Source organism: Canis lupus, chromosome 23, assembly GCF_048164855.1.
Source record: "Canis lupus baileyi chromosome 23, mCanLup2.hap1, whole genome shotgun sequence".
NCBI lineage: Eukaryota > Metazoa > Chordata > Mammalia > Carnivora > Canidae > Canis > Canis lupus.
Window position 1 is genome coordinate 44,109,654 of NC_132860.1, and position 26,497 is coordinate 44,136,150.

The 26,497-nt window shown below is 47.4% G+C and overlaps 1 protein-coding gene across 1 annotated transcript; it reads left to right on the top strand.

The window, feature by feature from the left end:
* Positions 1–26,497, top strand: MTNR1B (melatonin receptor 1B). Its single transcript, XM_072795239.1, is given in 5 exon segments — positions 1–49; positions 13,899–14,003; positions 14,205–14,312; positions 25,628–26,429; positions 26,431–26,497. Coding segments are annotated over 5 exon segments (1,131 nt in total).

Here is a 26,497-nt window from a genome sequence, read left to right on the forward strand (position 1 = left end):
ATGGCGATGAAAGGCATTGGCAATGGGGATGGACAGAAGGGATCCCCATGTGAGAGGGAGTGTGGAGAAGAAAGCAGCAATGATAATCCTACGGTTGTAGTCTGAGTGACCTGGAAGAAAGGATGATGACATGAACCAAAATAGGTAATTTGTTTACATGTTTATTGAGTGCATGTTTTTTTCCCCAGGCGTTGGTCTGGGAGCCTGGAGCATATCCGTGAACACCATATCCAAGTTCCCTGTTCTCATGTTTGAACATTCTTGGGGGGGTGGGGTGAGAGGAGGAGGTCATGGATCTTTTTCAGCTGCTAAAATGAGGTGGCCATAGCCCAACCCAAGGATGAGCTTGAGTTGACATGATCTGAAATGAAGACAGTGTGTGTCTGTCTACATGAAAGAGAATTTATGTCTAGGACACATCTCTGAAAATGCTGTAAGACCTTTTTTATTTCTTCCTTTTCATTATGGGAAATTTCAAACACGTACAGGTGTAGAAAGACTAGTATACTGAACTCCCATGTATTATTCAACTTTAATAATTACCCACTTGCAGCCACAAGTGGGTATTTATTCATAAACACTTCTACAATTTCCCCCCCCATTGCCCTGCCCTAAATTCTTTTAAAGCAATTTTCAGATATTGTATCTTTTCATTCATATTAAGTATTTTATTTTTTAAATTATTTTATTTATTTTTAGGGCAGAGAGAGGGAACACAGGGGTGGGGGCAGGGTAGGGAAGAGCAGAGGGACCTGAGCTGAAACCAAGAGTCAGATGCTTAACCGACTAAGCCACCCAGTCACCCCTCATATTAAGTATTTTAATATGTATCTCTAAAAGGTTAAGACTTAAGATACATAACAATCATACCATTGTTATATCTAGAAAAGTGAACAATAATTCTTTAATGTGCTGACTAAAATGAACTTCTCTGAGATTGCTGATGTTAATATTCAGAGGAAAGAGTTTATGTATGCAACTACACCTTTTAGGAATCCTTCCACCAAAAGAGAGGATCTACCCAAAAAAACAATGTAGTTGGAAATCTGTGTGCTATTTATATCTTGCCCACATGGAGAAAGCGGATAAACAAGTCAATAAATAAGTGAATAGATAATTGCAGTTGATACTAAATGCCAGGAGGAAAAAGAAGCAGGGTGGTGTGGTGGTGCTCACAGGTGGAGGGGTGCTTCTCTCCTAGGAAGGGGGTAGCCACTGATTCAGAGACAGGGATCCATGAGAGCAAAGACTCTCTGGGGGAGGAGGCCTGCAAGGCTGCAATGAACGGAGAGAAGGGAACATTGGTAGGAAATGTGAGGTCAGATCATGCAGTCATTGGAGTTTTTATTCTAAGTGGGAAGGGGAACCACTGGGGCATTTTGAGATGGAGAGTCAGCTGATTTGTTAAGGAAATAGAGCCCAGGCTGCTGTATGGAAAATGGGTTGGAAGCAAGCAATGGAGGCAGGCTGCCATGTGGAAAATGATGAGAGCGGGATGATACCCAAAGGCTCTTGCAGTTCTCATCCTATATCCCATCAGGTAGTGGGAGCAAATGGAAAGAATTGGATGAATATGAGAGATCTTAGAAGGAGACAAAAGAGAATCAGCGGGTCTAGGGATGGCTATGGTAAATTCATTTTTGAGCATTAAGGATAGGATGCCAATGCATTGTTTTGAGGTATGGTGTGAGGATACTTGAAAACATCCATCAAAAGAGCTGGGTTCACCCTGCATAGTCAGCAGTGCACTGCATGCTGGGGCATGGCCTCCAGCCAGTCATTCTGGTGTGAGCTCACAAGCCGGGCAGTAATGATGCAGTGATGCTCATTCATGCTCCACTCTCTTCATAGAAAAAAATCATCCAGGCACCTGGGTGGCTCAGTCAGCTAAGTGTCTGCCTTTGGCTCAGGTCATGATCTCCTGGTCCTGGGATCGAGTCCCACATCATGCTCCCTGCTCAGCTGGGGGATGTGAGGGGGTCAGCTTCTTTTTCTGCCCCTCCCCCCGCTCATTCTTGTTCTCTCAAATAAATAAATAAGCCAAGAAAAAAATAATATTTTTTTCATTAAAAAAAAAAATCTACCCCAACTACTGCCTTGGAAAAGTCTTCCTCCTCAGTTTTGGGGGAACAGATAGTTTTTATGTGTCTTCTAGACTCAGAATAAAATGAGCAGAAATAGAAGTGGGAAAAACAGGAGGCAGGTTTGGTTCTGGCTTCTTCCTTCCAAAGTCTCCTTCCCACTCAGAGCTTCTCTCAGTGTCGAGGAGGGAGCAGTGAGGGATCGCGAGGAGACAAGTTGGGGAAAGTGATGGAAGGTGTTTCAGAGTTCCTACTCAACAGAAAAAAAAAGTTTCCACTCATTCTAGAAGCCATTTAAACACTTACTGTGTGTTTGATTCTAATCAGGCACTAAGGTAGCCAAAAGAGGAAAAAGAAGGTGTAGTCCATCCTCAAGCTGTTTTGGTCTAACCAGGGGGAACATATACATATATTAGAAACTAGAAGGGAGCCAAAAAAAGCATGAAATAAAGGTGAAGTGGAGTATATAGGGAGGTAGATGTAATGAGAAGTGAAGTTGACACTCATGTGAAGACACTTGAGGAGTAGTACCTTAGTTCCTCAGCCCTAGCATCACACCTTTACCACAGCCTCTGAGGAAGGAGCCATATAGTGGTAGCCACCATATTTCCTAAAGCAAAAAAAGACCTGGACCGATGGCGTGACAATAATTTTTTTCTCCTGAACCCTTAAAAGTATTTATATGAAAAGATTTACAGAGGCCTAACAATTGGGTCACATTTGATTATCCAATTACCAAATTGTCTTTGCTGACAAAAGACACGATTAGGTGGACTGGAAAATCTGGAATGGATAATTTTTTTTTAAAGATGTTATTTATTTATTTATTTATTTATTTATTTGGGAGAGACAAAGAAGGCAACAGCACAAGCAGCAGGGAGAGAGAGAAGCAGACTCCCCATTGAGCTGGGAGTCTGACACAGAACTCAATCCCAGGACCCTGGGATCATGACCTAAGCTAAAGGCAGCTGCTTAACTGACTGAGCTACCTGGGGACCCCGGGATTGGTATTTTATAATATCATTTTCTGCTGTATTAATGCCCATTCTCAATCCCTGCCCTTGGCAAGACTGCCAAAATTTGGCCTATTCTTTTGCGAAAGGGAGCCTAAACCGAGTGGTTTAAAAAATTGTAAATGAATTTCTGGACTAAATTGGCTGATTCACAGAACTCTGGGCTGTCCATTTCTAACTTAGACTTGGCTTATAACAAACCCAGCCATTGGGAACTCTCTACCATGGTTTACTGGTAACAGTGCTACTAGGGCGTTTTTGAAATACTTCCTCTACTTTCACAGCCATTGATATTTCAGAAGATTTAAGACTAGCTGAAGCCCCAAAAGGCACTCCAGGATTTGTCTGTGGACCAGGGAGGGAGTACCTCTGGGCCACAGCAGGGAATGGGAAGGGAAAGAGCAGTAGAGAAGACTATAAACAAACAGGCTTCCTGTAGGATTTATTGCATTCATTCTAGTCCATCGAGAATTGGGGGATACATGCCCCCTGTTGGTATAAGTGTCTAAGGGAGCTGGAAAAGAATTACTCAGTAAAGTGGGCTTACTTTGAGTGGGCAAATACTTACAGGCAGCAAGCAGGTGAGGTCAGGGACTAGTGGGTAGGTGCACGGAGCACATGGCATCTTAATTCTCTTTTTAACTATGTTTGAGATATTTAATTTTTATATTTATCATAAGGAAATAGTAGAAGCATGATGGTAGATGACAATGGACTTACTTTGGTATCCAGAACACAGAAGAGGGTAGTGATGCCCTGCAGAGTGGGCAGCAGAGGCAGCCACAGTTAACGCTCACTAGTGTCAGGCCAGGCAATACCAAATCTCCAGCTTTTCAAGACAAGTCAGACATCAGTATTTTTATTTTTATTCATGCTTCCAACCTTTGGCATCCAATTAAAATATTTAGCAAGTATTTAGCAAGTACCTTCTGTACCATAATTGTGTGGTCAGTTAAAACTGGTTTCATTCCCTGAAGAAATGGACCCTATGTCTTGGTGAGCTGCCATATACCTGGATGGATGGTACATATTAACTGGACCATGAAATGAGAATACCTCTGGTATATCATGGGTATTTATTCATTTTTTATTTATTTATTTATTCATTTTTTAAAGATTTTATTTATTTATTCATGATAGACGCAGAGATATATAGAGAGAGGCAGAGCGAGAAGCAGGCTCCATGCAAGGATCCTGACGTGGGACTCAATCCTGAGTCTCCAGGATCAGGCCCTGGGCTGAAGACGGTGCTAAACCACTGAGCCACCTGGGCTGCTCATATCATGGGTATTTAATATAGGTTTAACCTCTTCCTGTCCTTCCCATCACAAAACAGTATTTGAGTGATAGAAAAAAAAATAATTGATATGGTTTCCACATCTTTCTTACTGCTTTCTAAGAAGGGGAATTCCCTTCCTCCAGTTGGAGGACAGCAGACAAGAAAAGAAGCCCTGAGTGTTTGCTGAGGAGAGGGACTCAGAAGAGTCTGGAAAGGAAGAGAAAGATTGGGGCAAAACAGAGAAAAGGCTGGAGAGAAAGAGAGAGATTCAGGGTGGTGACTGAAGGGAAAGCAACTTTAGGAAAAGAGAGGGAGAAAGTTAAAGGGACCTTAAAATATGTCACCATGTAGTATATATGCAATCCTCTGCTCATTACACACAAGACATAAAACAAAAGCAGAAACATAAAACCTAGAGTGCTCCTCAGTGCATCCGTAGTCATATTCATGTTTGTTCTGAGAAGAGAAGGAGGCAGCCAGATTGGGTCACCTTGAACTGTGCCACAAAGAATGGTAACAACCAAAGGTGACAACAGTGCGCTGACTGCATGTTACCAACTGAGAACAGGAAGAACCCAAGGTCTGACAACAGGGTATGATATTTTTGACCATAAAGGAATGTCATGGAAAATCTAGGTCCGAGGATTGGCTTTTATAGCAAGAAGAGCTCACTGAGGGCAGAGGCAGGTGCTGCGTGGCCGGGCCCAGCAGATGCACGGTGGCGGATCAGCAGAGGCTTTATACTGAGAATGTCTCTTCTCTTCAGGGTAGAAGGGGCACCTGGGTTCTCATGAGCTGTAGCTTGTCCTTAGGTCTGGTGGAGGCTACAGGCTTGCTCTTTCACTCTCAGTGCCTCAAATCACTCCAGGTAAGACCCACAACAACGTGTCTGAAGTGGTTGCTCCAACGTTTGGATTCCAGAAACATTTTTATATGTGCAAAGGGCATTTATAACTTTACCAGTTATACTTTTTCATGCGTGTGGACTGTGGGTCTGAACATTTGATGCAGGAGCCAGCCTGTTCTGCTGAGTCAGTTATCTTGTGAGCCTGGCACGTGGCAGTCTCACAAGGTTGAAACCTAAGATGCTTTTGAACTTAGGGTGGGCCACCTATATCCTCCCACAGCAGAGGTCCAGTGGAGGGGTCTGGAAATCTGGTTTTGCCCCCGGCTTCCCCACTGGCTGTCAAGCCCTGGGCAGCCTAACTCATTTCCAGGGACCTCAGCATAAAATGAGAACATTCCTGTCTCTGCATTTGAGGATGAAATGAAATATAGATGTGAAAGCCCCTGAACACACAACAATAAAAAAAGTGCTAACTTATGAGTCAAGCACTATCTTCCTTCCCATTTAATACCTCACAACATCTTTGTGATTTAAGCATTATTATCCCTATTTTGCACATGAGGGAGTTTAAGCAGCTTGCCCAGGGTCACACATCTAGTCATCTGGCTTCAGAGTTAACTACCACATTGTATATTCAGAGGTGTTATTACCAGGAAGACAGTCGCAGTCAAGAGGAATCAGAAATACCCAGCTCTTGACTGTCTGGCCTTGGGAAAGTTAGGTAATGTCTCTATGCCTGTCCCCCAACTGTAAAGCATCGATAATGAATTTATCTACCTTAGAGGATTGTTTTTAGGATTTGCAGAGGTAAGTGGTAACACATTATCCAGATATGGTCAACAAACAACGCTTCTTATTAGATGAAGCCTGGCCAAGGAACATGAAGAAGGAAAAAGAGGAGGAATGCCCATGGGAGGTCTGGGGACCCTATAAGAGAAGCAACCTCATTTTGGTCCTGGATTCCAGAAGGATCCTGTGTGCAGGAATGGAGTCTGGGACTGACGGGCCACCGGCGTGGGTTGGATGGTAATAGCAGGCAGTGAATTCCCTGGAACTTCACCCAAGTGCTCATCTACTGCTGTGATGTTCTGGGGCCTGGATGAAGAGTCCAGTCTCCTCTGAGGATAGACCATTTTGCACAACTAACTATCCATGCCTTCAATGATGGATTTGAGGGGGTCAACTGATTGGTGGGAGGAGTTCCGCCTCCTGCTTGACAGCACAGGTGATGGCAGGCCCCAATGAACAAGCTGCCTTTCCATGTTCAATCCACACCTTCTTTGATGACTCACAAAACTTGTCTAGGATGGGTGGCTTTGGGGACAAAGATACAGACATTCCCATATAGCATTATTAAGAACTGCTCCTCCAAGCATAGAAACAGACTCAAATCTACAATAAAGAAGCTTCAGCGTGGCTGTGGACATTAGTTTGAGGACCAGGCCAGGCCAGGTCCTAGCTAATTAACCTCGCTAGAAGGAAAAAAAAAAAATAGCTATAGTTAAGCAACCACAAGGAGAACCTAAGATGAATCACTCATGTTTAAAATTCTGCCCTGGGGGCACTTGGGTGACTCTGTTGGTCAAGCCATAAACTCCTGATTTCAGCTCAGGTCATGATCTCAGAGTTAAGATCGAGCCCCACAATGGGCTCTGTGCTGGGTTGTCTGCTTAAGATTCTTGCTCTCCCTCTCCCTCTGCCTCTCCCTACTCCTTCTCTAAAAAATATAAACAAACAAACAAACAAAATTCTGTCCTAGGCTGAGTTTATTACTGATTGGCCTTAGAGACAAAAATGCAACATTATTGCCTGAGGTCCTTTGGGCTGATTAACAGCGGGTCTCTGGGGAAGAGGCCTGAGCTGATACCGGCATCTCAGAGGGCCCTGGGAAGGCTTTGGTAATGAACGTGCTCCGGAGAGCCAGGAGGCTGATTCCACCTCCCATCCAGCTGAGGCTCCAGGACCATCTGGTAGTACCCTCTGCCCTGGGGGAGGGGGTCCATGCTGGCCCCTGGACCAGAATGTTCTGGCCAGAGCCTCACTTCCCAAATAGCTTGTCTTCTTGTGCCCAAGATTGCGAATCCGAGAAACCATCAAGGAGCCGACACTGATGCAAACACACGAGGGTTTATTTACAAGCTCGAGCTTGGGTCCAAGTATACTCCATACAGCAGAGCAGGGACTTGGACCCCGAAGTGGGTTACAGCTGTTTTTTTTTATGGGCTGGTCTAGGGGATTTTCAGAAGGGGTGGAGGAATTTTTTTTTTTTTCATTTCAATATGGGGGAAAGGGTGGGGGAGTTTCTTAAGATCTGATAGGGGTTTCTCTGCCTAGGGCACTCTGAGCTCTGTTGTCTTTCTGATATGGGATTCCCTGCCTAGGACATTCTGCAGTTTTTCTTCTAAAGTTCAGCTCTTATTCCCAGGGGCCTACGGTGGCTGTACTTGTGCTAATGCTAAACTTGAGGTGGAATGGCCTTAATTTTCTCGGCCTCCACAGTCTTCAGTCTGATTTCCCTGTCACTGGGGCCCGCTGTCCCCAGGTTTTAAAAATAAGCACTAGGATTCCCAAATAAATTTCCCTTTGTAAAAGTTAAAACCATCACAACATTGGTTCAGCTCTTACCCATGAATCTTTCTGCTTTATGATTTGCAGTTTATAATGATCTTTCTTTACTAGGAAAGTATATTGTTTTGGTAAACTATAAACCGTAAACAAAAAACTTCTAATAAAGCAAAAAAATCAAACCATTTTAACTGTGTATATATGTGTGTGGAAGTTTCTTGCCCTAAATAATCTATTCTGGACAGCGTACAGTAATAAAAAAGCACTGCACTGACGTTCAGCAGATTCTGAGGGAATCTGCTGAACATTGAACTGTTAGATTAGATGCAAGTCTGAAATAACCAGGGCACTAACTCTCACCCTGAGGTTTCCCCTGAAGGGAATGAAAAAGTCAGAAAGGTAAAGATCATGCAACTAGCAGTGGAGAGAATTTGAGGCTCTGACCCTGTCCAGCCCTGCTAGGTCATGGGTCCCCTATTGGTCTCCGGCATGGGCGTGGGCTGGGTAACAGGAGGAAGACTGCCTAGAAGATGGTTGGTGGGTTTTTTGTTTTGTTTTGTTTTGTTTCTACTCTTTTGTTTTACAATGTGCCTCTTTCCAAACTATTCTTCACTTCTGAAAAAGATTAGGGCAGCTTCCCAATGTGAGGCAGTGGTATACCTTCTAAATGATCTACATAAGATCTTTGCAAAACCCACAGAACCATTTTCTCTCAGGGTTCAAACTGCCCAACATCATCAAGCTTCCTCATCCTTCTCCTGAGGTGGAAAAGAGTCCAGACGTTTTAATATTCCCTGATGCCAGAACGAGACTGTACCCCGTCCTGGAATCAACCTAGGTTCTAATTTTAGCTCCTAGATCCACTAGCTGGGCAACCTCAGGCAGATTTCTTAACCTCTCTGAGTCCCTTCACAGTGCACAGTGATAGTATCCATCTCATAGAGATGGTGAGAGTTAAGTGAGAAACCAATATGTCTCGTGTGCTTAGCACACTGTAAACACTCCCTATTAGCTGCGGCTGCTATCATTATCATTTATAGTATTATTAAAAGGGCAAGACAGGGGCACCTGGGTGGCTCAGTGGTTGAACGTCTGCCTTTGGCTCAGGTCGTAATCCCAGAGTCCTGGGATTGAGTCTGGCATCGGGCTCCCCACAGGGAGCCTGCTTCTCCCTCTGCCCAGGTCTCTGCCTCTCTCTCTCTCTATGTCTTTCATGAATAAATAAAATCTTTAAAAACAAAAAATAAGTAAAAGGGCAAGACAGGTTGCAAACTGATGACCTCCAGAAAATTTCAATTATATTCTTTGTATATTTCATACTGAGAGTAAAAGCCATCATAAAAGAAGCCATCAATAGAAGAAATGGATTCTGTTAGACAGCAGGTTTACAGACCCATATTTGGCCACTCATCAGCCACCAACCTTGGCAAGTGACTTATCTCCGATGGCCTGTTCCTCTCTTTTCCAGGGGACCAATTGTACCTGCCTCCCGGGCCTTGCTGAGATGTTGTAAGGGGACATGAGATGGCCTGTGTAAAGTGGTTTGGAAAAGGTTTCAAGTACTATCCAGATTGAAAGGTACTATTGTTTGGATGCGGGAAGCTGAGCTTCTGTGAACGTATGTGATTTGCATTTGGACTTGGGGGCAGATGTAGGGACATCAGCCCTGCTCATTTTTGTAACACAAGAACTCTCCGTAGGTGTTCCAGATATTGATTGATTCGGTTGAGAAAACAGCTAGGAATCTTGAATCTCCCTCTTTTGTCTCTCCCCCCTTCCTTCTCCAGGGTGTGATTTTTTTCTTCCCATATCATTTTATTTCACTGTTGGCAGCCACTGTTGCCTGTTAGTTTTGTCTATCGTGGAAAGAATCCGCTCATGTTAAGAGGTCATCAGGCTGGAACACTGAAGCAATCACCGCTCTTCTACACTTGAAGAGTCAGCGTGGGAACTGCTTTCTGTGGCAGACATCGGCTCTGCATTGGAAGGGAAGCCTGCAAAAGAGCGCAGGGTGCAGATGTCTGACAAACCCTCACAGACTTCATCGCACGGGGACAAGTCCAGAGGCCTCAAGTCCTGGCTTTGGTGCCTATCTGGACCGGGTCCTGCCCACTTCTCCAGCCCAGTCTAGCCTCTCCACCCTGAGTTCACTCCTTCTGGGATGTCTTCTCAGTTTCTCCAATATGATACTTGTCTCTTAAATTGGGGCACCCCCCCCCCATCACCGTAGGTACCCTAGCTCCAATCTCTTCACCATCAGGACTTTCCTCTCTAGGTTTGCTTTAGTTGGTCTTGTTGATAGTGGCGTGGATTCTGTTTTGGCTGAGGCTGTATGAGTCCTGGAGCATCTTCCCCTTCCCTCTTTAGAGCAGTTTTAGGTTCACAGCAAAATTGAGGGGATAGTACAGAGTTCCCATACTTCACCTGCACCTGCATGACCTCCCCCATTATCAATATCCACTCCCCCAGAGTGGTATGTTTGTTGCAATTGATGAAGTTACATTGACACATCATCATTACTCAAAGCCCATGGTTTACATCAGGGTTCACTATTGGTGTTGTAGGAGTTTGAACAAATGTATAGTGACACCAGTTCACCACTATAGTCTCATACAGAGTTGTTTCACAGCCCTAAACCTCCCCTGTGCTCTGCCTAGTCATCTCTTTCTCCGTCTCCCCTAATCCCCAGCAACCACTGATCTTTTTACTCTCTCCATAATTTTACCTTTTCCTGAATGTGATATAGTTGGAATCACATTGCACGTAGCCTTTTTAGGTTGACTTCTTTCACTTAGGAATATGTACTTAAGGTTCTTCCATGTGTTTTTGTGGCTTGATAGATCATTTCTTTTTAGTGAAGAATAATATTCCATTGTCTGGATGCACCACAGTTCATTTACCCATTAATATACTGAAGGACATCTTGGTTGCTTCCAATTTGGGGCAATTATGAATAAAGCTGCTATAAACATCCATGTGTAGGTTTTAGTATGGAGATAATTTTTCAACTCCTTTGGGTAAATACTAAGGAGTGTGATTGCTGTATCATATGACAATCATCATCAAGCGTGCTTAGTTTTGTGAGAAACCATAAAACTGTCTTCCAAAGTTGCAGTACAATTTCCCTGCCCTTTTGAGTCACAGTCTGGTCTGCTGTGCCAGGATATAATGCTGACTTCTTAGGCAGAGAGCACCCCAATTCCTAGGGCCCGAAGGTCTGAGATACACTGTTGTGGACATAAGCATGATCACATCCCAGGGCAGCACAGGGCCACTTCCTCTGTTTCATACTCAATTAATCAAATGTGTGTGTTTTATTGGTGTGCTGAACTGGGGAAATTTATCTTGTGTTCAACTCACCTACTGTTATGAGGGCTGCTGAAAGCCACAGAAGTGCCACTATATGTTTGATACACGTGTCTACGTAAGAATAAGGAAAGTATGGTTATCCCTTCTTTGAAAAAAGCCCGTGATGGGGCACCTGGGTGGCTCAGTTAGTTAAGCGTCTGCCTTCGGCTCAGGTCATGATCCCAAGATCCTTGGACCAAGCCCTGAGTCAGGCTCCCTGCTCAGTGAGGAGTCTGCTTCTCCCTCTCCCTCTGCCCCTTCCCTTTGCTTGTGTTGTTTCTTAATCTCTTTCTCAAATAAATAAATAAAATCTTAAAAACAAAACAAAACAAAACAAAAAACAGCCCGTGACATTCACACTATCCTGCTGTCTCCCTGTCTCTCCTTTTTCCTGCACCTTTCTTACCAACTGGCTGGTCATTTCTCTCCATTCCCTGGGATTCACCCCCTGACTCACTTTCCCTTTTCTCTCACCACCACGATACCCACGCTTGGGCTTCTCGGTTCCTTGACCTTCTCACTTCCAATGAACTTTCCCTCGCCTTCCTCTAGCCACATCACCCCACCGAGAGCCCTCACTTCAACAGAATCTGCACTCCTAAGAAATCTCAGGCAAGTTTCAAACAAGCCACTCTCTCAATATCACAACCTATTTTTTCAAGTTCACCCACCACAGTTCTTTGAATTCAGCCCCTCCAATCCCTTGATCCCATCTCTGTCTCACAGCCCATCAGCCTGCTCACCCCTACCCTCCACCTGTTTTCTCAGCATCCTTCATTTAACGTAGATCCTAGCATCGACCTTCCCATCGTGCCTTTCACTTCCTTCTGTTACTCCTTGCGGACAATCGCCAATCTCAGCTGAAGACACCCCCCCCCCCAGTACCTGTCCTGAGCAGATCCAAGTTGCTGATTGACAACCACCCCATGAGGCTGCCTGGCTTCACTTAAAGCCATGATCTGAAGCTGCTCAGGGGTATTGGCTCTCCTGACATATCTGCCACGGCTCCTAGTTAGTGTACTTATTTTCTGAAATGACATATTATACCTTCTCCTGTCTTCAAACCTCCCACATTCTTTCCCTCAAATCTTGGCTAATGAGGTAGCCTCAAACCCCTTGAGCCAAGAGCAGCCAGGGGCAGCTCCCTCATTTTCTCACACCAATCGAGAAACTCTTTGGACTTTGTGCCTGACTTCTGCTTCCTTTCGGTCCTGGGGGTGTAGCCTCTCCTTGCTAACAATAATATTCCTTCCTTGGGCTTGGGATGGGCTCATTTCTCAAGGAGTTTGTTCTCCAATAATCACATCCTTCTCCTGAATCATCCCCTCCCTTTCCCCTGCACTCTTCCTTTATGTTTTTGCTTCTTGGGGGCTGGGATAGGATGGAAGTGGGAGAGTGTAATTTACAGAAAATACACATATTATATTTACATAAGATAACATACAAATAGCACCTCAGAAATTTATTTTGCCCTCTGTCCTGGTCAATCCTTACCCTTACAGGCATAAATCACCATAAGCTAATTTTCCTCACCTTTTGACTTCATATAAATGAACTCTAGAGTATGTTCTCTTTTGTGTCCACCTTCTTTTGTTCAATGCAGTATTTTTGAGATTAATCCATGTTGTGTAGATCAGTAGTTTTTATTGCTGAATGGTATTCCATGTATGAATGTACACAATTTGTCCACTAATTCATGGATATTTGGGCTGTTTTAGGCTACTATCATTAAAGTTGCTCCAGACATCCTGGCAATGAGTCTTTTTTTTGGTGGACATGTGTTTCATATTTATCTCCATTCTGGTCATAGGATGGTGTAAGAAACTATCAAGCAGCTCTTTAAAGCGGTTATACCATTTTGCATTCTCATGAAAGCAATGTATCCAGGTGCTTCACCTCTTCCTCAAATTTAAAATTGTCAATCATTTCGATTTTAGTGTTTTTATTGATGTGAAAGGTGCTAGGACACTGCTTGGCATAAGATTCAGCCTCAGAAGAGGTTAGCTTTTGCTTTGATCAGAGCAAGTGCTCAAACAGTTTAAATAAAAAGCATCTTAGTTCTTTCTTTCCAGTAGTCACGTTTTACTCTTCTTTTTGTTCCAAAGCCCTCCAAAACCACATTATAATTACCACCAGTATTGACTACACATCTATTTGAGGATTGTTATATCTGAATAGATGTTCATGTATCAGTAGGTGTCTTGGCTTAAAGACATCTTTAACGGATGCCTGGGTGGCTCAGTGGTTGAGCATCTGCCTTTGGCTCGGATCATGATCTGGGATCGAGTCCCACATCTGGCTCCCCTGCAGGGAGCCTGCTTCTCCCTCTGCCTCTGCCTCTCTCTGTGTCTCTCATGAATAAATAAATAATCTTAAAAAAACGAAAGACGTCTTCAGGATAAAGAGGACAGAGCAGAGACATCAGTGTCTCCCAAGATCAACAAGTGCTCGATAAATAAATAGCAAGGACTTGCTCTTCTCCTCTGCCCTACTTTGCCCTGGGATCTGTTCCCATACCCCGGGGGGCCACGTTCTCTTTGGAGCTGCACAGCCCCCGTAGGGGCCTCAAACCTTGCCCTTCTAAGCACAGGTCGGCAGGTCCCCACCGCAGCACCTTCTCCAGTCGGCACGCCTGGGTGCCACTTCCTGGGCACAGCCTCTCCTGGGGGTGAGGCGAGGAGCGGCTCTGGGATCTCGGGTGCGGGAGGTGCTCTCGGGAATTGAGGCCTGAGCTGAGCCAGCCACGGGCCGGTCTTGGGTCGTAGCCTCTCCTGGGTCAGCCACCGCCGAGGAGGGAGGGAGGGAGGGAGGGAGAGAGGGAGGAGCGCCGCAGCCCTCCGACTGCGCCCGCACCCCACGTCCTCCCGCGCCTGCAGCCCCCCGCGCTCCGCCCCCGCCTGGTTGCCTCCTCTCGGCGCCTCCTCCCTCCCCCGCCCCGGGGCGCCCCCAGGGCACGGCGGGGACCGTCGCGATGCCGGGAACCGCTCGGTGTCCAGGAGCCGCGAGGCGGGCGGGCGGGGGGCGGGGCTGGCGGGGGCGGGGGCGGGGCGCGGGCCCCCGGGACCGTCCGGCCGCGCTGTCCGCGGTGCTCGTGGTCCGCTCGGCGGCCGACGTCGTGGGCAACCTCCTGGTCATCCTGTCGGTGCTCGGGAACCGCAGGCCCCGGAACGCGGGGGGGCGCCCGCCCGCGCCCGGCCGACCCTCCGCCGGCCCCGCTCTCCTTCCCGGCCGCCCCGCTCCCTTTGCCGAACCTCGTCCCGGGCTTCGGTCCTGGGCTCAGAAGTTAGGGGCAGCTGCCGCCTTTCCCGACGTGCGGCTCTGGCCCGCCTCCCCGCGCCGCCCCGGGGCGCCTGTCGCGCCTGTGCCCGCGGGACTCCTGCGCTCTGCAGCGCGGCGCCCGCCCCCTGGGGGCGCCTGGAAGCCGCTGTCACCCGCGCGGCGCCCCAGCTTATGCGGTGCACGTGGGACCCTACCTGGCCACAGGAATCCCAGGATCTTTAACACCCCCCCCCCCCCCCGTGGGTGCTGAGATCCTGAAGCCCTCCAGGGAGTTTTGTGTCGAATTGATCTCCAGGTCACCTGAAGACCCATTTCCAGCCGAGAGAGTACAGGTGCAGAAATCCGCAGGCTCTGCTTTGGGTGGAGCTACATTGCTTTGGGAAAAGGTGGTCTTTTCTCAAGATGGAGTTCAGGGCATTAAATGAAGATTAAAATAATGGTTTGGTAAAAACGGTGCTGCAAACCAGAAAAGTGATTTTTCCTTCTCCGTGCCCCTCTCATTGAAATGAAATAAGCTGAAGCTTTTCCATTCCTCAGGTCTGTGAGGGAACAAAACCAGATGGAGGGAGTCTCTGGACTCTGACCCTGAGGGGTCACTGGAGCATGCTGACCGGTTCAGCCAAGGGAAGCTAAATACCCTGTTTGTCAATTTGTAATTTCCTAGTTTGAGCCTTAGGGACAACGCCAATATTAGAGTGAATCATAGAGAACAGACAGCAGGAGAAAGCCAGGTGTGTAGTTCAACTGTGCTTTTCTAAAGCACCACACCATTCAGAAAGGCCAGTCGTAGTAAAGGGGTATATATATTTTGTGGGGCTCTCTGACTCCAGTGCTTGTATCTAAAGGGCAAACAAAAAAATATATATGAGCTTCTTTCATAATGTGGGAAACAATATATGAAGCAGAAATAAGCTTTCTAACTCAAGTCATTGCAGTGGCGATGGTTCGTATCATCTGGAACACCCCTTTCAAGATATTGTTATGTCCTTTGACTAAAAAGCTTATATATTAGGAAAAAGCCCTACGGTTAGTGGAAAGTTGTATTTGATACTTTTAATTGCATCGTTCCTTTGCAGCAGCCTCAAATATGTGTCTCCTACACAGAGAGGCAGAAGGGAGGCAGGACGCGGGCGTCAAGGTTCTGACACCGGCCACTCCTCTCTCCGACTAACCAACCGGGTGGGCCGTGGTTCCCTGGTCCGTAATTTGGGCTGCTTGCTGTTGGAGAGGCGATGGAGGAGGGGGTGAGTGCTGCTTCATTTTACATGAGGCACCCAGGCATCGCTCGCCTCCTCCATTCCCAGGAGGGCTGGCCTCTTCTGTGTTCCTAAGGGGCTCACAGAAACCTTGCTGTTTGGGGAGCGTGGCCCGGGTGGGTGATGAGCATTGAATCGCTGGTACATCTCCTGTCCTATCCTTCCTGCCTCCTGTTGAGTCTGCTGCAGCCCAGAACCAGTAACAAAATCTAACAGCATAGCTACGTGACATTATCCCTGACACATCGGTGGCTGCTCCAGTCATGGCAATTGAACCAGTTTTTATTTGACCACAGGCTTTATTGATAACAGTCATGAAAAATCCTAACTATTGACTTCCGTTAAACCTTGGCAGAGTGAGACTTCAAAAGGTGCTTAAAAACGAATAGCACTTGGAATGTACCCTCATTCCACTAGGAATCAAGTCTCTCTACTGAGAGTTTAGAGTGACTTTAAGAAACTCTCATCTCAGACCTTTTTGTAATTAAGTCTGGTTTCTTAGTTCATCATATTAAGAAGATAGGAATGTGGCAGTGAGAACACTCACAGGTTCCACAGCCAAGGCACACAGCCCATATTAAGATCATACACCTTTCTTAGCGGACGACAGCATCCATCACTTGACTATTACAAATGCAGTTCCTCTTGTCATCCACAACAGGGGTGATCCTGACAGCAGAGTAAGGGGTTAGATTAATTGTCCCATCTGCAGCTCCTCTTGCTGCATGTGTTGGGTTGACTTTTCCAGAGATGGCACAAGAGAAAGACAGGGCAGGATGGAGGGAAAGTGGGAGACAGATTCAGGGCATTGACCCAACTTGGAAGGTAAAACCAGGTGTAAGACCAGGCATTTCACTCTTTAGTGTGTGCTTCCTGGGGACCTGTCCTATTTAGGGCTCTTTTGATAGGGTCTGAAGATATTTCTTGTGCCTGCATGACCATGCTTGCCCTGGTCTAGACTCAGCCAAGAATAATCTCTGTGTTTTCCGGTTATCACTTCCTCTCCCTGCTTTTTTGGAACCTTCCCCTTTAGCCCACACACGCACACCCCCCCCACACACACGCATGCACACACAGGTACACACACAGGCACACACATACACAAGAGCTTCCAGTGTTAAAAAAAAATCGTACCTTGATATTATATATATTTTTTTAAGATTTTATTTATTTATTTGAGAGAGAGAGAGAGCTGTGCTAGTATGAGGTGAAGTGGGGGGTAGATCTGGAGACTGACGTCCAAAATGTCCCTCTGTGCAGTGTGTGATCTTCAGGCTCACTCCCTCCTTGGAAACTTTCATTCCTTTGGCTGACCTGATGCTCCAGTTTTTGGATCTCCTTCTCCTCCTCTCTTAGATGCCTGATCCCTGGGTATCATTCCTGCTTCCTTCATTCCCCAAGTCCCTGTGATTTTTGCCTTATAGTATCTCCCAATATTCCCCTTTCCTGCCCTCCTTACTGGCACTGCCTCCCTTTACATGCTCACCACATCTTGAATGAACTATGTCCATAGTGTCCAGTCAGGTGTCCCTGCTCCCTCCTCCCATGGGTGTTCCCACTGGTGGGGGTCACTGCCATCAGTGACTGCTGTCTGTCTGTAGAGCATCATCAGACTCCAGAGCTCTACTCACATAGCCCTTCTCCATAACTCACCCGCCTAACAGGACAACCTTGTCTCCCTCCTCTTATCCTGCTTTTGACCAACTGCCACACCCACACAGTCCGGATTGGACTCCTATACACAGCCTCATCTTGCCTCTTTTCTGCCAGTGAACATCTCCTTCAGACCCCTTCCCCAACTCCCCCGTGTGGTTGTTGACCTTGCTCATTAAGACCAAATAGGGCGTGGGGACCATCTCCCTCCTGGGGCTTCCACGCACCCTCCCCGGGCAGCACCCACCTCACTGTGCTATTGTTCATTTCTCTCTCTCCCTATGGGACTGCGAATCTGTCCAAAGCTGAGACTTCTATTCCATTTCTGTCCACAGAGCCAAGTTCACAGTAAGAAATAAATACCAATCCGTTGCGACAAATTGATCATAGAAAGCAGGAAAGCAGTGGGGCAGAATAAATGTTACATCACGGGGTGGGGCAGCCTCAGTTACAGATGCCAGCACTGCCTCTGCCATCCGCAGGCTGCTTCTTCTTCTTCTTCTTCTTCTTCTTCTTCTTCTTCCTCCTCCTCCTCCTCCTCCTCCTCTTCTTCTTCCTCCTCCCCCTCCTCCTCCTCCTCCTCTTCTTCTTCTTCTTCTTCTTCTTCCTCCTCCTCCTCCTCCTCCTCCTCTTCTTCTTCTTCTTCTTCTTCCTGCTCCTCCTCCTCCTCCTCTTCCTCCTCCTCCTCCTCTTCTTCTTCTTCTTCTTCTTCCTGCTCCTCCTCCTCCTCCTCTTCCTCCTCCTCCTCCTCTTCTTCTTCTTCTTCTTCTTCTTCTTCTTCTTCTTCTTCCTCCTCCTCCTCCTCCTCCTCCTCTTCCTCCTCCTCCTCCTCCTCTTCTTCTTCTTCTTCTTCTTCTTCTTCTTCTTCCTCCTCCTCCTCCTCCTCTTCTTCTTCCTCCTCCCCCTCCTCCTCCTCCTCTTCTTCTTCTTCTTCTTCTTCCTCCTCCTCCTCCTCTTCTTCTTCTTCTTCTTCCTCCTCCTCCTCCTCCTCCTCCTCCTTCTTCTTCTTCTTCTTCAAAAGATTTTGTTTATTTATTCATGAGAGACACACAGAGAAAGGCAGAGACATCAGCAGAGGGAGAAGCAGCCTCCATGCAGGGAGTCTGCTGTGGGACTGGATCCCAGGACTCCAGATCACACCCTGAGCCAAAGGCAGACACTCAACCACTGAGCCACCCAAGTGCCCCCATCCACAGGGTTCTTGAGGAACTGAACTGCTTCCAGCACCCAAAGCCCGCAGTACACCTCACTCTTCTCCTTGAAAGCTGACTGGATCCTCTGCACAGAGAGGCCTGCCCCACTTGCTCCTGTGTGGCCAGCAGTCTCCAGCTATGCCAGGCCTCTCCCGGATTGTGCCTCTGTGCTTCCTCTGGGAGTTTGGCCCTTGCCGGTCTGGTCTGAGAGTGCGACCTTTGAGCTGCATGTAGGTGAGCCTCCTGCCATTACCTTCGACATCCAGACAGTTGGCCACACAGAAGAGAGCTGAGAGAAACATGTCCTTACTGTAAGATCGATCAAATTAATCTCTGTTAGGGCAGCCCAGGTGGCTTAGCAGTTTGGCGCCGCCTTCAGCCCAGGGCATGATCCTGGAGACCCAGGATGAGTCCCACGTCGGGCTCCCTGCATGGAGCCTGCTCCTCCCTCTGCCTGTGTCTCTGCCTCTCTCTCTCTCTGTGTCTCTCAAAAATAAATGGACAAATCATTAAAAAATATTAATCTCCGTTAGCAGAGGGGAAAGCCCAACAGCATCAGGTGCTCCCGGCCTGTGGGCTCAGGGGCTGATTTCCCAGGCAATGCTCAGGAGCCGGAGTCTGATGATGGATTCTTGTGCTGCATCTGAGTTAGAGGCTATGGGGGAGGTGCTGTGAGTGAGTGGGTGTGAAGCGACTGCTAGGGCAGTTGGGTGATCCGTAAGAGAAAGGATGTGAAACACTTGACATTAGGATTTCCCAAGAAAATGTGGAGGATTTGGTTGCTGGACACGCAGGTCCTCGGCCATAGTCTGCCCAGTTCTTCAGGCACCCAGGGATGCTCACTCTGCATCTTTTGCCTGGAAACAGTGACTGCATTGCAGGCTTCCCGATGAGAGTTTTCAGCTCAGCAGGTGTTCAGCGTCTCGGGTCAGATTGGCGCAGAGTCCACCTCCTCCCCCAACTTGTTGACTAGGGGTGTAAGGGATGAATAAATAGACCAGCTCTGGACAAAGGCTCTTGGAAGGCTTGGAGGAAATACTTACTAGATCCACAGTCCCTGTGCTCCAGGCGTGATGGGGTAAGATGGTACCCACTTCATCTAAGTTTTATCCTACCGCTCGGGAAGACGCCGCCTGGTGACAGGTGTCTTTTGACCCGCTCAGCCTGTGGGGGTTTGGAGCGCTTGTTATCAGCTAAAGACCAAACAGGGCTAACTTGGACTCCGTTGCTGATGTGGCTTAAGCTCTCCAACTTCAGGCTTCTACTTGGAATACTTTATCTCCTCACCAAGCAAAGAGGAGCATGTTTTAAATCCCATGATTATGTCTTTAGCTGAACAATCAGGAAAGCTCATAATCCTCTTTAATTCCTCCCACGTAGTTCTCAGTAGCCCAGGGCCATGAAGACTTTCGTATTAGGTTGCCTTTTTCACTCAGAAATTGGGGGTCTGTATTTAGCATGATATGTCAAAACTCTGAAGATACCAGTGCTACTCTAAGGTCTTACAATTTAAAATACTTATTGTTGAAAGAGTAGAATTTAAGGAGTTGAGAAGCAGAGTCCTCGGCACTTGGGGGGGTTTCACCCTAGGGCAACATCCTGCCTTCTTCATTGTCCTCCCAGCACTGTGACTTCTCCTATCTTATCTCCTGGGGAATTGGAGTCCAACATTCAGAGTCTTTCTCATTCTTTCTACACAACAAATAATATAAAAGCAACAGTAATAAACAACAGCTAATATTACTATGTGCTTCTTACATGCCAGATAAAAGTCTCTCCCATTGAGAAGACAGGAAGAGAAAAGAAAAAGAAAAAAGACTGTACAACCTCTCCATCAAAGGGATATCCTTTTGCAAGTCCCATTCCATTTCTTTCCTTCTCTTGAAGTCAAAGCCAATGGGGAAAAGCCGATGGGGAGAGAACCTTCTGTACACAAGCTTATCCTCCAGCTGGACAGAACCATGCCCTTGCTAATACCACTCCTGACCTCCTAACTGCCAGGTTAAAGGGTGCACTTTCCTGTTGTTTCTCACTTTGGTGGATGACTAAGAAACTCTACACCTTTGCCCTTGACATTTCTTTTCCCTGATTTCCTCCTGTCTCTCTTCTTTCTCTTTCTCTGTTATGGCCGTAGGCAATTCACGTAAGCTTAGTGTCAGTTTCTTGAAATGGAAACATGGGATTCACCCTATAGGGTACTTGTGAGAAAAAAATTCAGTCAATTTATGTAAAGGGCACATTATAAACTTTTAGAGTGCTATACCAATTATGGTTTTGTTGTTAGTATAAAGTGTAATTGAAATAATAAAATGATATTGTAAGAGTCTCAAAATGATCTCTGTTAATGATTATGGAAGGATAATTTGTAATAGGCATCTCAGTTTTAAGAAAAATAGGTGCTTATGCTTTTAAATACATTCTCTTCTTTTAAGTGGTTGAAATACTCCCATCGTGTTTTTTACACAGTTAGCTTGCTTAGCAGGCCTTTTCATGTTCAGTTAAAGCAAAGTTATATTTCAGCTTGGCCCTTATATGATTCATCCACATTCTCTAAGATTTTCTTTTTCTCAAAGATTTTATTTATTTATTCATGAGAGACACAGAGAGAGGCAGAGACCTAGACAGAGGGAGAAGCAGGCTCCCTGCAGGGGAGGACTCCACCCGGGACCCCAGGATCACGCCCTGGGCCCAAGGCAGGCGCCAAACCACTGATCCCAGGGATCCCTGTTTTAGTATTTATTTGTAAGGCAATCAAGTTTTTAACAAATGATCTGCTCAGTGATTTCAAATGCTTTCCCCCAGAAGGTAACTAATGAAAATATTCCACTTTCATTTGGGGGTTAATAGTTATTTCCTGGGCTCATCCCATCCAAATCCCTTTGGAGGAAAACAGCCATTCTAGGAAGGAAGCAGGCTGCTGGCCAGCAGAGTCTTTGGGATTTTGTATAGCCCCTTGATGAACTCTCTTGCCTGGCCAGCCCCATCTCCTGCCACTGTCTCCATTCTGACACCATCCTAGGTCTTCCTCACTGTTCCCTTATCCCAGCCCCCCCACCCCCCCACCCCCCCACACCCCCCACACCCCCCCACACCCCCCCACACCCCCACACCCCCACACCCCACCCCCTGGCTCTCTGGCACACCAGAGGGCCCATTTCTCTGTCTACTTCCCCTGGCCGCAATCTCAGCAGCAGGGGCCATCTTTTTGACCATCATTGTGCCCTCCAGATAGGTAGGCACTCAGGAAGTGTATTGTATGTTTGAATAGGTAAAAGATGGAAGAAGGGCCTGAGGCACAGGAAGTTTAAACCTATTAGCAATGATAGCTTACCTGTTGAATTCCTTGTTGTAACCTTTGCAAGTCTTGTTTTTATTGGTTTAATTGACTCCTGTGAGACCTCTAGCTTTGGAAGGGGAGGGAGTGTGTCTCTCGTGACCCCCATGCCTCCCTCGGCTCTGGCAAAGGCAGAGCTAGTACCTAGTAGATACTCAGAAATATTTGTAGAGAAAATGACTCCATGACTATTTCTACACTGGCTTTTAGCTCAGTGACCAAGGACAATTTACATTCTATAAACTCTTTTTCTGGGCCTGCAGGGTAGGGCACAGGGAGGACGGGCAAGGATGGAGGTGGCTTTACCTTCTGGAATTCTATCGGATGAAGACTAGATAACTCAAGGCTTGCTGGGTCCCCGTCCCCCTACACCCCTTATACCCTCCAGGGTTACCAGATCCTTGTTAAGAAATAGATGTCCTGGAAAAAAAGAAAGAGGAAGTGAGGAGGGAGGGATGGGGATTTTGGTGGTTGCATGTGGGGAGAGAGATGTGCTCTGTGTATGAATGTTAAGAGGGAATTCCATATTAGTGAACAAAGGCCTGTTGTTGAAGGCTGTCTCCACTAATCCACCCTGTCTGGTGGAGGCAGATGGAAATAAGTCACGCCAGGACTTGTGACATGAATATTCATCAGAAGCGTGTGCATAGGAGGATGAGCAGGGTTGTGCGCCTCCTGATGGATTTCTCACCTGTCTGGGGGAGAGATGGATAGGGAACAAGTTCTCCCTTGACTACCATCCAGATAGGACCTGGCTTCTTGCAGATGGGGGACAGAACAAGAATTTTATTTGCCTAATTTGGAATGGTGACAAGAAATCTGGGAGAGAGTACGATGTCTGGGCAGATGAACCTACAGCAGGAACTGGTTGATTTCAGCCTTTTAGGAACAGCCGGAGTAATAGGGGAGAGTAATTGAATCACTCTCTACGCGGAGTTGAATGTGTTCTTCCCACTATTTACAAGCTGTTTGCCAGCCTCTGGGGCATGATTAGGGGATGAGCCACATTAACACAGCGGAGCTTGACTGGCTTTCGGGGGAAACAGCTGGCTGAGTTGGCACCGGCTCCCAGCAGCCCTTGACTCTCTCTGCACGTGCTTGCAAGTGCTAAAAGCCTGTTTGCTGCTCAACCAGGAGCCCAGAGGCCCTGTAGATGACGCAGGGAGCTTGGTTCTTGCCTCTCAGAGTTGAAGAATGAATCTCTCAGACAAAGGAAGGTGAGTAAAGCAATAGAAATTTATGAAGCGAGGATACAGAAAAAGCTCTCAGGAGTGAGAGGGATCTGGACAGGTTGCCATGGGGGGCTTATAGAGTTGGTCTTTTATTGAAAGCCAACCAGGGAACTAAATCCTTTTAATATCTCTATTGATATCACCATTGAGGAAGGACTAGTGATGACACCTTCAATGGCTTACTTCCTTTTTAGGGTCCGGTAATTCTTTGTTGGTCACAAGTAGCTGTTATAACAAGACCCCACCTCTGACACCTGGGACAGGATGGTCCGGTTGATTTATCTCTGGTTTCCTTTCATTTCCACATTTTGGGAGTTTTTTTTACTAGCCTGATTCCATGGCCCCGTACCTAGCCCTGCCTCTCCCTTACTCAAGGAGACCCATCTTCCTATGTTGGGGAGAAGTTATTTTCCTCACAGAAATAACCAAGTGGAATGCGTGTAAGGAAAAGGAAAGAGGGCCCCTAAAGAAAAGGAGGGAACTGATCAAAGAACAGTCATGGAGAAAGAAGTTCAGAAACGTGCCCAACTTCAGAGTGGCAGAACTGAGACTACCCGGGTCATTCCAGCTTCCAGCACCACTTCCAAATGTCAGAAAGCCACTGAAAATTCTGGGAAGAGACAGGAGCTCCTGACCCAGCTGAGAACTGGAACTTCAAGTGAGGAAATACGTCACCACCTTGAGCCCTGGTGGGGCCAGAGGCTGACAGCCACCAGTGGAGGTAGCAAATAGAACTGGGAAGTAAATGGAAAAGCAAGAGGCCCCCTCCACACCTCGAGCAGACCCTCAGATGTGCCTTTCTTGCCTGGCTGTACCAAGTGGAAAGAATGGGAGGGGGGGCTTCTTTACCCCCACCGAGTAAATAGATCCCTAAAATCGTTGAGCGGGAAGGAAGCTAGCAGTTGAACCTGAGACAGGACTGCTTCACAGCCTGCCTCTCGAGACAGGTAAGCTCACCACCTTGTTAGTACTCTAACTGTTCAACGGTGTCCTTCCTGTTCCAGCCAGTCCGCCTTGGGCCCCCACCGAGCTCTGCTGCAGGAGGAGGTAGATCCTGACAAGTCCCAGGACGCTGACAGACTTCTTTTCTCTTGGTTCTGAGCGAGGTCGACTGCAAGCCTCTGAGGCTGAAACGGGCCCTTCAGGAAGGCTGCCTGTGGATCTTCCGTGTTCCCACCCCCACGTGGAGCGCATCCTGTGGAATCTTCTTTGAGATGCGGTAAATGAGTGTGTGTGGGAACAGGGGACGGCTGGGAGCAGCCCTTCCTCTACCTTGTAGGCTTATAACTGTTATTGTGGAGTCTACCTCACCTGAACATCTGGCTCAGGGGGCCCCCCCAGCCTGGTGGCTCTGAGCCTCCCTTCTTCTGTAACCCCTTAAAGCCAGACCACCGCCTGGCCTCTCTGATTGCTGCATCCTGGGAGCCTTTCCGTCTGCCTGATGCTCAGAGCATGTAGTAGGAGCTCAGTTACACTTGGTGAATGAAACGAGTAGCATCAGGGACAGAGCTTCTAGTGCTCTGAGCTTGATTTTGGCCATGCCTTCAGATTCTTGGTGCTTTATTCATGAGTCAGTGTTTGTTTTAGAATCCAAATGCTTTAGAAATAGAAATATGTTCTTTTGGATTTAGCCCTGTCTCTTCCCTAGAATTCTGGCCCCAAACATGCCTGAAGCATATTGATCAATGGATGGTGTGGTTTCCAGAGGCTCTCTCTGGCTAGAGAACATTCCATTCAGAGGAGGGAGGCAGTTCAAAAAGCTGGAGAATGTGCAGGCAAAGCAGGGAGGCCACTGGAGGCTGTGAGACTCCTCAGGACTGGACAGTATGCCACCAGGCCAGGTGTCTGCCAACATGGTGGCACGGCAACGTGGCGGCATGGCGGCGTGGCTGTGAGTGTAGGCCCCGACTAGACAGACAGGGGAATTACAGAACACGTGGTTCCTACTCTGAAACCTTTATTCTATCCACCTGCATAATGAAATTCACATTCAGAAAATTGAATCAAAGACACTTAGAAGTAGCCTGTTGACCAGTGGGGGAGAAGGCACAAACGGAGACTGGCAAGAGAGATTTGCAGGAAGGTGAGATTATGGGCAAAGATGGGTGCTAGTGAATCCACTTTCCTGATTTTCTGGTTCTTCTCCCTTAGAGTCTTTGCTGGGGCTTAAATGATACAAAGGCCCGGAGTATCTGCCTATTGTGAAAACAGTTATCACTTATGAACGCCTGCTTGTGTCCCCAAGGACTTTGCACCATTATTTGATTCTCACAGCTATGGTATAAAGTAGGAATCATTATTCCCATTCTACAAATGAGAAGAGTGAGGCTTGGAGCATTGGAGCACCTGAGTCACAGAGCCAGTAGCCTGAGATGCACCTGGAACTCCAAGTCTCTGAAAGCCCCTAGGTCTCCAACCCCAATGCTAACAGTACCATAGTTACGTTTAAGTAGCTGGGTAAAGGTAACTGGATAACGGGTGGGAGAGTCTACAGACTTGAAATTGTGGGGTCTCTTGCTGACTTTTGCTCCCTATTATCTGCTCTAGGTAATTTGTTCTTGGTGAGTCTGGCATTGGCTGACCTCATGGTGGTCTTGTACCCGTACCCACTAACCCTCGTGGCCATCTTCCACGATGGCTGGGCCTTGGGGGAGGTGCACTGCAAGGCCAGTGCCTTCGTGATGGGCCTGAGTGTCATTGGCTCTGTCTTCAACATCACTGCCATTGCCATTAACCGCTACTGCTACATCTGCCGCAGCGTGGCCTACCACCAGATCTGCCGGCGCTGGCACACTTCCCTCTACATCTGCCTCATCTGGCTCCTTACCCTGGCAGCCGTGTTGCCCAACTTTTTCATGGGGTCCCTGGAGTACGACCCACGCATCTACTCCTGCACCTTCATCCAGACGGCCAGCGCCCAGTACACAGTGGCAGTGGTAGTCATTCACTTCCTCCTCCCCATCACCGTCGTGTCCTTCTGTTACCTGCGCATCTGGCTGCTGGTGCTCCAGGCCCGCAAGAAGGTCAAGTCAGAGCCCAAGCTGCGCCTGAGGCCCAGCAACATCCGGAGCTTTCTAACCATGTTCGTGGTGTTCGTAATCTTCGCTATCTGCTGGGCCCCGCTGAACTGCATTGGCCTCGCTGTGGCCATCAACCCAGAAGAAATAGCTCCCCAGGTCCCAGAGGGACTCTTTGTCACTAGCTACTTCCTGGCTTATTTTAACAGCCGCCTTAATGCCATAGTCTATGGGCTTCTGAACCAGAACTTCCGCAGGGAATACAAGAAGATTGCCTCGGCCCTCTGGAACCCTCGGCATTGCTTTCGGGATGCTTCTAAAGGCAGCCGGGCCTGGGCCTCAGAACCAAGCTCTGCCTGTTGTTAATGCCCAGAACCTTGTCAAGGTAGACAGTCTCTAG